The following is an 11005-nucleotide window of genomic DNA, read 5'->3' on the forward strand; positions in this document are numbered from 1 at the left end:
CAGGAAGTTACTGATAGGGTTAACGGTGTAATGACGTCATCTTTGGTGTCTTTATTTGTGACGTCATTTTGGGACTGAAGATCGCAAAAAACATTTTGGTAACAAGCATTTTCGTTTTCAGCAGGTCAAATAACTTAAGAAAACTACTGTTACCAACTTTTACTAAAAAATGCCCCTTGATTTATCTGAGAATGACTTTACGCAAATACCGACTAGTCTAATTTATCTATGTAGTACGGTTCTTTTTTTTCTTTTTTTCTTAGAATTTAAGTGTAAATATTTTAACTTTAAATAGCTTAGATATATAATAATGTAAATAGTGTCCACAATTAGTTTTTTTAAGCTAAATACCTCAGACACTTTAAAAAAGTATTTCATTTTATTTCACTGCTGATAATGATTCTATAGCAGGAAAGCAACGTTTTCAGTTATCATAAAGCAGTTTGATTTGTTCTTCTTGTTCACTGTAGGATGGTGTGAACTGGTTGGCATTCCTCACTGATTGCAGCGTGATGAATATAGCTCACTGCTCATATTTATTATTTATTATTACTGCTGATAATGATTCTATAGCATAAAAGCAGCGTTTTTAATTTTCATGAAGCAGTTTGATTTGTTCTTCTCTCATTCTGTTCACTGTAGGATGGTGTGAACTGGTTGGCATTCCTCAACAGGTACAAGCTGCATGGTATTTTGTGCGATGGTATCCTTTTACCTTGTAGTTTTTTTTTTACTGATATTTAGTTACAATCTACATCACAACTGTTTGGTCACATCCTCTTCCCCTTTTCGAGTTGTTAAAGGGACTATGTCACCGAATTTAACTGATTTTTGAACCGCCAAAATTTATATTTGTGTCACAGGAAACCTAAAGATTATAGTCTAATTTTCAGGGGGGGGGGGGGGGAAGCAACTTCCCATACATTCTCTTATATGAAATCTGAGCGATGCTCTCACAACTTGCAAAGCAATCATCGAGGCGGTAGTCAGCGGATGTCTCTAAGGCGCATGAGCAGCTCCTTTCTTTGTGAACTTGTCAAAACAATAACAACATGGGACCAGTGAGAGAGTTCGATTTTTTATATATGTAGTAATTAAAAAGACTTTCTAAGTTTTGTCTTTAAAGCAGCGAAAATTTCTCCGGAAAGGTTCTTGGTGTCAATATGTGGTGTTTGTTATGAAATAAAACCATCACGGAAATGGTAATGAAAACGTGGCGATCGAATATTCCCGCGCTGGTCGGAGCTATTGTTCTTGCTCTATTGTTTCGAGGTTGTTTGTTGACTTGGTCTTTCTTTGTTTTACTTCATTTACAATCCCCATGTGGGCCAGTTGAAAATCGTGGTACAAACATTTGCATTTCAGCACTGAAAAGTAGCACGGCATCACAAAATTCTGCGTTCTTAAAACTACACGACGATGGCGAAATTTTCGGATAAACACGCTGCTTTTAGATTTTTAGTTAAGAGAATTGAACCCCTATATAATAAGTGATTCCACGGCATAGCAGCTTCCATTTCGCGGGAAAAGATTGCCTGTTGCATCATCGTCCAAAAACCGCTGACTACATCGTGAATTGATCGCTTTGCAAGTTGTGAGAGCATCGCTACTCGGTCCCAGACCTCGTTTCTTCCCCCCCCCCCCCCCCTGCTAATTTTATTACAAATTGCTATATTAAAGCACGAAACTGACAACGAGCATCTTTGGCTGCGGATGGCACGGATGGAAACGGACTGCAATTTTGTTGTTTCCTCACGTCTTCGAAATATCGATATTTATAGCCGTAGCCTGATTTTTTATTCGCAAATTAAGGTTATATATTCCTTTAGATGTTCAAAGATATTAATGTTTATTCATGGTTAAGTTGCCTACGACTAATTTCAGAACAGTTTAGACCAAAAATCTTCGCAATCCGAAGCACCAGTACCAATGAACCATGCTGGCTTCTTCAATCATTGAGATCAGAACAGACTTCACTTAGAAACACTTACTGTTACTGTAATTGCTGTGATGTATCTACAACATTTGTTGTTCCAAGAAAGCTATGGCCTTTTGACGTCGTTTAGGTTCTGTGCTTGTAAAAGATAGATTCCTTATGTGTCGATGATTCGAGGATCATAGCTACCTTGACACTGTGTTCAGATATGGGTCTTGGTAAAACTCTTCAGTCTATCTGCATTATAGCAGGTGATCACCACACAAAAGCTACAGCATACAAGGTAACTGCTTAATTATAACACAGTGGAAATGTACTACTTAGGACTTCCAGACTAATTTATTCCCTAAATTTGCCTTCGTTGAATTATGGAATTGGTCAAACCTATATACATGTATGGTTTCTTAATGCGATAGTGTCAGAAAACTTTCATATGAAAGTTGACAGGTTTTGAGGGTTGATGTTGCCCAGTGCCACAAGACATTGTGAGTTGTGATTAGTTTTTAAGTCTCCATTCATTTCTTGGAACAGGAAACAGGTAACAGTGATTGCAAGCCACTGCCTTCTCTCGTGATCTGCCCTCCTACACTAACAGGACACTGGGTGTATGAGGTGGAGAAGTTTCTCAATAAAGATTTCCTCAAACCACTACACTATACAGGTCCACCAGCAGAGAGACAGAGGTAACTGCATCATGTTCAGCTACGTTTCTGGGTTCATTTCCACTTTCCAACATGTCCTGTGGTAATGCACTAGGCCAGGGTTTTCCCGGTCCTTTTCGCTTACATTAATAGATGGTCACTTAACGCTTGTGTACTTCTTTTCTTGTTGCAGGCTTCGCAACAAAGTCAAGAATCACAGTCTAGTGGTAGCGTCATACGACATCGTTAGAAATGACGGTGATTTCTTCAGGTTAGTCTAGCAACAAAAACTTCTGCTTGTAGAAACATTAGTTTTACACTAGGCATACCTTATCTAAATGTCTTATATGTACGTCTGTTTCTTTTAAATTGAACAGATCGGTCCACTGGAACTACTGTATCCTTGATGAGGGCCATATTATCAAGAATGGCAAAACAAAGGTATGTTATGTTATTGATTTGCCACGAGTGTTGAACGAGACAGTCCAATCAGTTAAATGTGGGGTTGCTCTGTTTTCAGCTTGCGAAAGTCATCAAGCAGCTGAGGGCTAGCCATCGACTTATCCTTTCAGGAACACCAATCCAGGTAAGATGCAGGTTTTGTTGGTTCTCTTCCTTGCTCCGAGGGTTTTTCTCTGCGTTCTGCGGTTTTCCTCCCTCTGCGAAAACCACTACTCCCTAACAGGGCCTATTCCAATTCGAAGTCAATGCATGTTCACTTTCTAACAAGCTCCTGAGACATATTTAACAACAGAAGCTCGAACGCTGCGGGTGGAAAAAACGGGAGCTCGGTAATTGATATGTCTATTTACGTTGTGCGTACTTTGTTTCTCTAAACTCGCATGGGTTCTTCACTGCATCACAGATTTACGGTTTTGATTGAGACCGGTCTTAACTCTGCTTGTCACCTCAGTAATGGTAGAATTTGTGTGTTTTGTTTTCAGAACAATGTCCTGGAGCTGTGGTCGCTGTTTGATTTCCTGATGCCTGGTTTCTTAGGAAGTGAAAAGCAGTTTCAAGCTCGGTTTGGTAAACCCATCCTGCAAAGTAGAGATGCTAAATCTTCCTCCAAAGAACAAGAGGCTGGTATGTATCCATGAAACAATCTTAGGGCGCTTTACCTTTGTCAGATCTGGCCGGCCAGACCCGTATGTTCGAGAATAGAATTAGGTTGTTAGTCAGGTTTGTTCTGTTCATATATAAATAATATACATTGTTATGGTGGATTTGTGGGAAAATGTCGTGGAAAAGTCCCATTTCACCAGCCAGTTCTAACAAATGGAAAGCGCCCAAGTTATATCGAGCTTGTTTTTAGAGGATGGAAGGCAAAAAGGCCTTACGACCAATGCATGACACTGAGGGTCAGAGGTACGAGCCTGGGTCATTTCGTTGTGTTCTTGGACTAAAAACTTTGCTCTCATAGTGACTTTCTACACCATGGACTACTAGTCTCTTCATGCTAGCGGAAACCTAGTCAAACTTTGGTTTTGTACATGTAAAATGCGTGTGCATGAAAAAAACTTTATCTTCCTAAGCTCCCAGTAAGCTAAAAACTGATTTCATTAACGGGTTTACTTGTATTTTTAATCGTCTCATTGCAATTACATAATTTATTTTTTGTTTTAATTATTCAGGGGCTCTCGCCATGGAGGCCCTTCATCGTCAGGTGCTACCGTTCCTCTTGAGGCGCCTGAAGGAAGATGTACTACAAGATCTTCCACCTAAGATCATCCAAGACTACTACTGTGAACTGAGTCCACTTCAGGTCGGTTCTGTCATTGTACATATAACTCAAAAGAAGATATACACTATTTTAAGTAACTTTGACTATCTTCTAGTATCGTCGAGTAGCTTCTCATAGCATAGAGAATCGCCGAAAACTTCAAACATCTTCGGGAATTTTTCAAGTGTCTTCCAGTATTGTCGGGTTTCTTCGAGTGTTTTCGACTGCATTTGAGAATCTTGGATCATCTTCGGATTTTTTCCAGAACCTACGAGCATCTTTTGGTTCCTTTTAGCAGCTTGCTTCGTCGCTTGAGTCAGGAACTTTGTTAACAGAGAGCCACTTTATCCTGCAGGTTCAGTTGTATGAGGACTTTGCTAAGTCTCAGGTGAAGAGAGGTTTAGAGGAATCTGTGTCACACATTGATGATGACGAGAATGAAGAAAAAAGAAGAAATAAAGATACTCCACACATCTTTCAGGTTGGTTTTCCTTTTATTTTTCCTTTTCATTCCTAGGTTCAAAATATTACGTCTAACATTTCCAAGCGATTCTCGCCCCTCTTATTTCTTTTTCTGTCTCTTTATTCCTCATTGTCTATGCCTCTTCATCATTGTTTTTGCCATACTAAACAATCTAACCAAGAAGAATAAAATGATTTCTCACTTAGCAACGTTTCCTACCGTGTTTACAACCTAGAATTTAACAAGTTTAAATTCTTTCCTGTACGATTCTGGCGTACTATGGTGAAACGGTTTCAACGTGTAAAGGAACTGTCGGATTTTAGCCAAATTTAAGTGTCGGAAAATGGCAACCCAATTGAGTGAAATATTAAAAATAATCATTTAAAACAGTGAAAGACCATTTCAATAACGCAGCAAATACAAAAGAAGGTACGGATGGACAACAATTGAAGAGACTGTGGTAAACTTATTATTTGACCAGAACTGTTTTACAGTCGAGATTCCCTTTAAGTTTCCTAGCAAGTGTTTACTAAAATTTAATGAAAAAGAGTAACCAGAGCCGTGACACAGTCCCTTAAAGTATGCTTGCAAAATTAATACCTTGTACAACAAATTTTGCTTTGATCTGTTTGCCCTCAAATTCGGACTGAACTCATCAACTTTGGCGCCAATAAGTCAACTTTCTTTTTGTGTGACTTGTCCCCAGGCCCTCCAGTATCTCCGCAAGCTGTGTAACCACCCTCTCCTGGTGCTCACTGCCAATCATCCAGAATACGACAAGGTTATGGACCAACTACATCAACAGAATATCTCCATTCGGGACATTCAACACGCCGCCAAACTAGTCGCCCTCAAGTATGTTCTCGGGAAATAAACATTTTTAGTTTTTCTTTAGATGGTTTGCAGTGGCGTAGTCTTTTTTGCTTGGTTTGAAAGAAAATTTGGTTTAAACTTACGAGTTAAGGAAAATTTTGAAGCCAGAAAGTTGCTCGTGACAAAGTTACTGATGGACGAATATTTTACAAGAAAGAGACCTATGCATGCGTCCGAGAAAAGTTTTAGACAGTTACTTAAGATCCTTCTCATAATAATCGTCTTCAATTTCACATTTATTAAAGCCTTCACTGACTGAGTGAAAATATCATCGGGATTGCGCCATTCTAGGAACATGCTCATATCCAAAGTCTAGAGGCATGAAAGTTTATTAGATTATTACACCTGCTGTTAGTGTTACGTGCATAGCTTTCTTTTTACATCCATCTTTCAACATCATCTTTCGACACCGTCTTGCAATGTGCTGTTTGAAATGAGCCAATCAAAACCGATACATACCGTTGTTGGTTTCATGCAAATGAGCCCACAAGGTCAGAAGGTCATGCTAGTGGGCTGTGATTGGCGGATTTCGAACCGTGTTGTTTGTTTAGCATGTCGAAAGATGGATGCCAATAGAAAGCCGCTATGCACGTAACACTGAAAGCGGGTGTAAACGAGCACCAAGCTTCGTAGAGTTAGAGTACCTTACACGTTTCTTACACGTTTTCAAACTGTTTGATGTTGATTGATCTACAGGCAGCTGCTGTTGGATTGTGGGATAGGAGTGAGTTCCTCGTCTCCAGGCTCCAGTGACTTATCGTCAGACCCTGTTGTGTCTCAGCACCGTGTGCTGTTATTCTGTCAACTGAAGAGCATGTTGGACATTGTTGAAAATGACCTGCTCAAGTAAGAACGCTTTGAACTGATTCGTTCTTCTGTTACAGGGTTGTCACAGGTCTGGAAATGGTCAGAGAAAATAAAACTTTTTGAAGGCTAGGGAAAGTCAGGGAATTTTATTTTTAATCAGGGAATATTGACATCTGAAGAAATGTCAGGGACGTTTGTATATTTATTTTTATTTTAGTCAGGGAAAATTGACCTTCCAAGAAAAGACAGGGAAAATTGAAATTGAAACACCGCTGATTTAGTACCATTGATGTCAGGTCAATGTGATCTTAGCGATGTGTTGTTCTTTTTTTTTTTTTGCTTGTCTTTTTGGGGGTAAAGCGGAGGCTGGAGGCTACTGGCTGCTACTATATCTGACATTTTTTTTTTAAGGGAAAATGTATTTTAATTAGAGAAAAGTTTTGGTATTTGAAAACTGATTTCTGTGGCGACCATGTATAATAATGACCTTAAGTTGTTCAGTATATGTCAATCAATGCCTTAATCCTTAACCTTTGGGTTGTTTGACTCATGCAGAAAACACATGCCCACTGTGACGTACCTTAGACTTGATGGAAGCACACCTGCGGGCTCCCGTCACGCGCTTGTTCAAAGGTAAGTGTCCTTTGAGAGTCATAACTCAATCTAACGCTAAAGAGTTTGGTAATTGATGTAGAGTGCATAACTTTCATGAGCTTGAGTTAGAATTTCCAGTTTGAGCTACAATGCCCGATTCCCTCTATTACGTGCGCCTACAGGGAATCATGGTAGTTGTTTTCATCGTTGAAAGTAGTAAATAGATTACTGATCGAAGTACTATGAAGAGAGGACGCGTGTCACAGATGAACCTACTAAATGACCCAGCTACGAAGCTACATTTTTAACACAAAAATTTGAACTAGCTTGTTTTATGAACTGGCGCTTATCATAATTTCAAAACAAGTGTAAACAGTGATCTCAGTCGATTGTGAGGGGTTTCACATTAATTAATTTGATTGAAAAATTTGCTAAACTGTCTCTCGTGTTTTCCTTGTATGCATTTAGATTTAACAACGATCCATCCATCGACATTTTGCTGCTTACAACACATGTTGGAGGACTGGGACTAAACTTGACTGGAGCCGACACCGTTGTGTTTGTGGAGCACGACTGGAACCCAATGAAAGATTTACAAGTGCGTGACCTCTCGACACTCCCCTCCCCTCGCCCTATTCTACAGATCGAATTTTTACCGTTCTTTACCAAATGTTCTGTTTGAATAATTTTGACAAATTTTAATACCTCGGCCGTTTTGTTTTCGTGTGGGAGGCGTAGTTGCCTTTGTAATTACATGTGCCGCCTTTGTAATTATATCTGCAAATGGTTAGACATTCTAGTCTTCTCGGAAAAGGACGATGAACCGTAGGACTCGTCTTCTGTATCTTCAGTCTTATAACAGGGGACGTTAAAGAACCCACACACTATATTTGCAAAGAGTAGGGCACGAAGCTTCCAGTGTTGTGGTCTGGCCTTTATGTAGTAATTTACAGTGTGTGTACTGCGCATTTGAACATATACATATAGAAAATATGCTATATAAATGCATTATCATTATCATTATCATTATTGGTTAGCGTGCTGGACTCCGGATCGGCTGGTCCGGGTTCGAGCTCTGGCTGGGGTCATTGTGTCGTGTTCTTGGGCGAGACACTTTACTCTCGCAGTGCCTCTCTTCATCCATGCCTATAAATTGGTACTGGCGAATTTCTCAATTTCTCGGACAGCCTGACAGAATGCTGCGAGTAACTCGCTTTGGACTAGTATCCCATCCGAGAGAAGAAGTAATACGCTTATTTGCTTCGTGCTACAGAATTCAGAGTAAGCGCTGAATGCTATGAGCCCGGCACTTGGGCGTCAAAAGATTTCCTTTTTTCTTTGTCTTTTCATTCCTTTCGTTGTCTTTTCAGGCCATGGACAGAGCGCACCGTATTGGACAGAAGAAAGTTGTTAACGTGTACAGACTGATTACACGGGGAACGCTTGAGGAAAAGATTATGGGGTAGGTTTTACGTTCAGGAAATTTCCTGTCACAGTGGAAGCTCTACTAAGCCCCCTTTTAAGAGGTTTGGTGTTTAATAAGCCTCGGCTATCTTCCAAGTGTATTTTGTTTTGAAGATACTTTTGGCATGTGGAACAGTCGTAGTAGGGCACAAAGTTCCCGGTGTTGTGGTCTAGCCTTGTTTCACGTGTTGGTGCTTCACATAGGTTTAACCTCATTGCGCCTTTCCCCCTTGGACAGAATTGATCAAGAAAAACTACTATGATTACAAATTATGATTTAAATGAACGTCTTACCAAGCCACCCCACTTGGTAGGTTTTGGAGGTACACCCCATTTGTTGTCAATTGTAAGGTAACTTTACCTGAAAATTAATAGAATTGTCATACAAAGTCAGTATTCCGCGCTACGTTTGCCCCATTTTAAATATGACAGATTTTTACCATGAAAAGGTCTATTTAACTTCACTCCTCTCCTGATCCAAGACCCTCCGAGCCTCCTACGCAGACGTGATCTGGGCTCGTGACGCAACCTTTTTTTCCAACGCGTGACTGGCCCAAAGAGCATCTTTTCTTTAAAGGGACTGTGTCACGGATTTTAGCCAAATTTAGGCATGGGAAATGACCATCAAATTCGTTGAAAGTAACCTCTTAAAACAGTGAAGGAACATTTCAATAAAACAACAAAATGATACAAAAGAAGGTACGGATGGCCAAAAGTGACGAAGATTAAAACGGATTACAATATGGACTTTTGAAATTTTGTGGGGCTGAACAGTTTTCAAAGTTAATCTCGTTTGCTTGTAGCTTTAAATTATAACGCCCGGGAGTCACATTTGGTTGCAAGAAAGCTATGGTTTTGCCATTTGGATCCATAGAAGTAGTTTCTTTGCAAACATTGAGATTCATAGCAAGAATTTGGCAAAATGTAATAAAATAAACCTAACTCGGCCGTGACACAGTCCCTTTAACCTTCTTGCACTTTTCTGTTTCTAGGCTTCAGAAATTTAAACTGAACATCGCCAACACAGTCATCACACAAGACAACTCAAGCCTAACGACCATGGACACGGGACAGCTTCTTGATCTGTTCTCTGTCGACAAAGAGAAAAAGAAAGAGAAGACACCCGCACAACAGCAAGGCGAAACTGGCAAGACCTCGCTCAAAGCCGTGGTGGAAAATCTAGGAGAGTTGTGGGACGAGGAACAGTATGAAACGGAATATAACTTGGACAATTTTATTGGGTCGCTCAAGTGAAATTCAAAGTAAGAGAAGGTCTGTCCGCTTAGTGGTAGAGGTGAAGTTGCGAGCCGTGTTTACAAAACTTAGATGAGCCGAAGCTGCGAAAAGTACTGCCGTTGAAGTCAATCTTTTACCAATCAACGATGCGTGGATTCTTCTACAGTTGTTGTAACATTGAACTGTGATTTGTAAAAAGAAATAGAAGAAGAGATTACACAAGAAAAATCCCAGGTTTAAAGAAAAATTCGTTAAGGACACTTACGGTGTTAGTTGTTTTTGAACTCAGATCTAGAAAACAAACTGAAGCAGAAGCAATTCAGGAAATTGGACGGTTACCAATCTGCGGGCAATAGCCGGAGATAAGTAATTTGATAAGTGGGTAACACTTTAGAGATGGACGAGATCAAAGCAATGGCGGGGAAAGAAAAGACAAACAAACTGGGTACTGAAAAGGTTGCTGCCTAGAGTGCATTTGAGAAAATTGCAATTATTTGCAAGTTAAGGAAAAACACAAAGACTACAGTTTATAATTCAGAATAAATAAGTGATAGAGGCTTCCAAGACTTGATATAGTTGACAACTAAAGGAACACACGGGTCTATTTTTGCCTCAGGTACCCCGGGACCATCCTACTCGTTCTTAGACTCCCAGGAATCACTTTGCTCTCCAATGAGGAAAAGCCTTGCTGAAATAAAAGTTGTTGTTATTGTTAACTTTGCAGTGGCTTGCCCCTTGGTTATCGAAAGAGTTAGTAAGACTATTTCACTTCAGGCCCTGGTTGTTCAACAGGCCCCATTTGCCCATTTGTTTGAAAGATGGATAACGCTATCCACTGGATAAATCACTATCCGGTGGATAGCGCAGTATGTTTTGTGAACACTTATCCACTGGATAGTGATTTTTCCGGTGTATAGCGTTATCCACCCTTTGAACAACTGGGCCCATGTGGATAACGCTATCCACAGGATGAATCGCTATCCAGTGTTGACAAAACATACTGCGCTATCCACTGGATAGTGTTTAATTCGGTAAACATTATCCATCATTAAAACAACCAGGGCGTGTAGAGGAAAAAAGAAAAAAAAAAACTCTGGGAAACAACAAAAACCTATTTTTTTTAGCTCAACCACATTATCGTATTGTAGACGCAATTGGAAACCCACGAATCTGATTGGTTCTCCCACTGTGATAGATAGAGTGTTTCTGACAGTTGCCCCGTATTCCAAGATCGAACTTGCGACGCTTCCCTTTGAAAAGAACGAAAA

The 11005-nt window shown here is 39.9% G+C and overlaps 1 protein-coding gene across 1 annotated transcript in view; it reads left to right on the forward strand.

The window, feature by feature from the left end:
- LOC144634029 (TATA-binding protein-associated factor 172-like) overlaps positions 1–10457 on the forward strand; it is a 34160-nt gene extending 23703 nt beyond the window's left edge. Inside the window, exons 30-44 of the mRNA XM_078492967.1 lie at positions 643–703; positions 2143–2219; positions 2468–2619; positions 2771–2848; positions 2955–3018; positions 3098–3163; positions 3522–3663; positions 4212–4342; positions 4656–4781; positions 5470–5618; positions 6333–6482; positions 6999–7076; positions 7506–7635; positions 8408–8499; positions 9494–10457. Coding sequence (XP_078349093.1) covers positions 643–703; positions 2143–2219; positions 2468–2619; positions 2771–2848; positions 2955–3018; positions 3098–3163; positions 3522–3663; positions 4212–4342; positions 4656–4781; positions 5470–5618; positions 6333–6482; positions 6999–7076; positions 7506–7635; positions 8408–8499; positions 9494–9755 — 1758 coding nt within the window. The 3' untranslated portion in view covers positions 9756–10457. The remainder of the gene's footprint in view (positions 1–642; positions 704–2142; positions 2220–2467; positions 2620–2770; positions 2849–2954; positions 3019–3097; positions 3164–3521; positions 3664–4211; positions 4343–4655; positions 4782–5469; positions 5619–6332; positions 6483–6998; positions 7077–7505; positions 7636–8407; positions 8500–9493) is intronic.
- The last annotated feature ends 548 nt before the right edge of the window (positions 10458–11005 follow it).

The sequence above is a fragment of the Oculina patagonica genome, chromosome 12 (genome assembly GCF_052425735.1).
Source record: "Oculina patagonica isolate OP01 chromosome 12, crgOcupat, whole genome shotgun sequence".
In the NCBI taxonomy this organism is placed as follows: Eukaryota; Metazoa; Cnidaria; class Anthozoa; order Scleractinia; family Oculinidae; genus Oculina; species Oculina patagonica.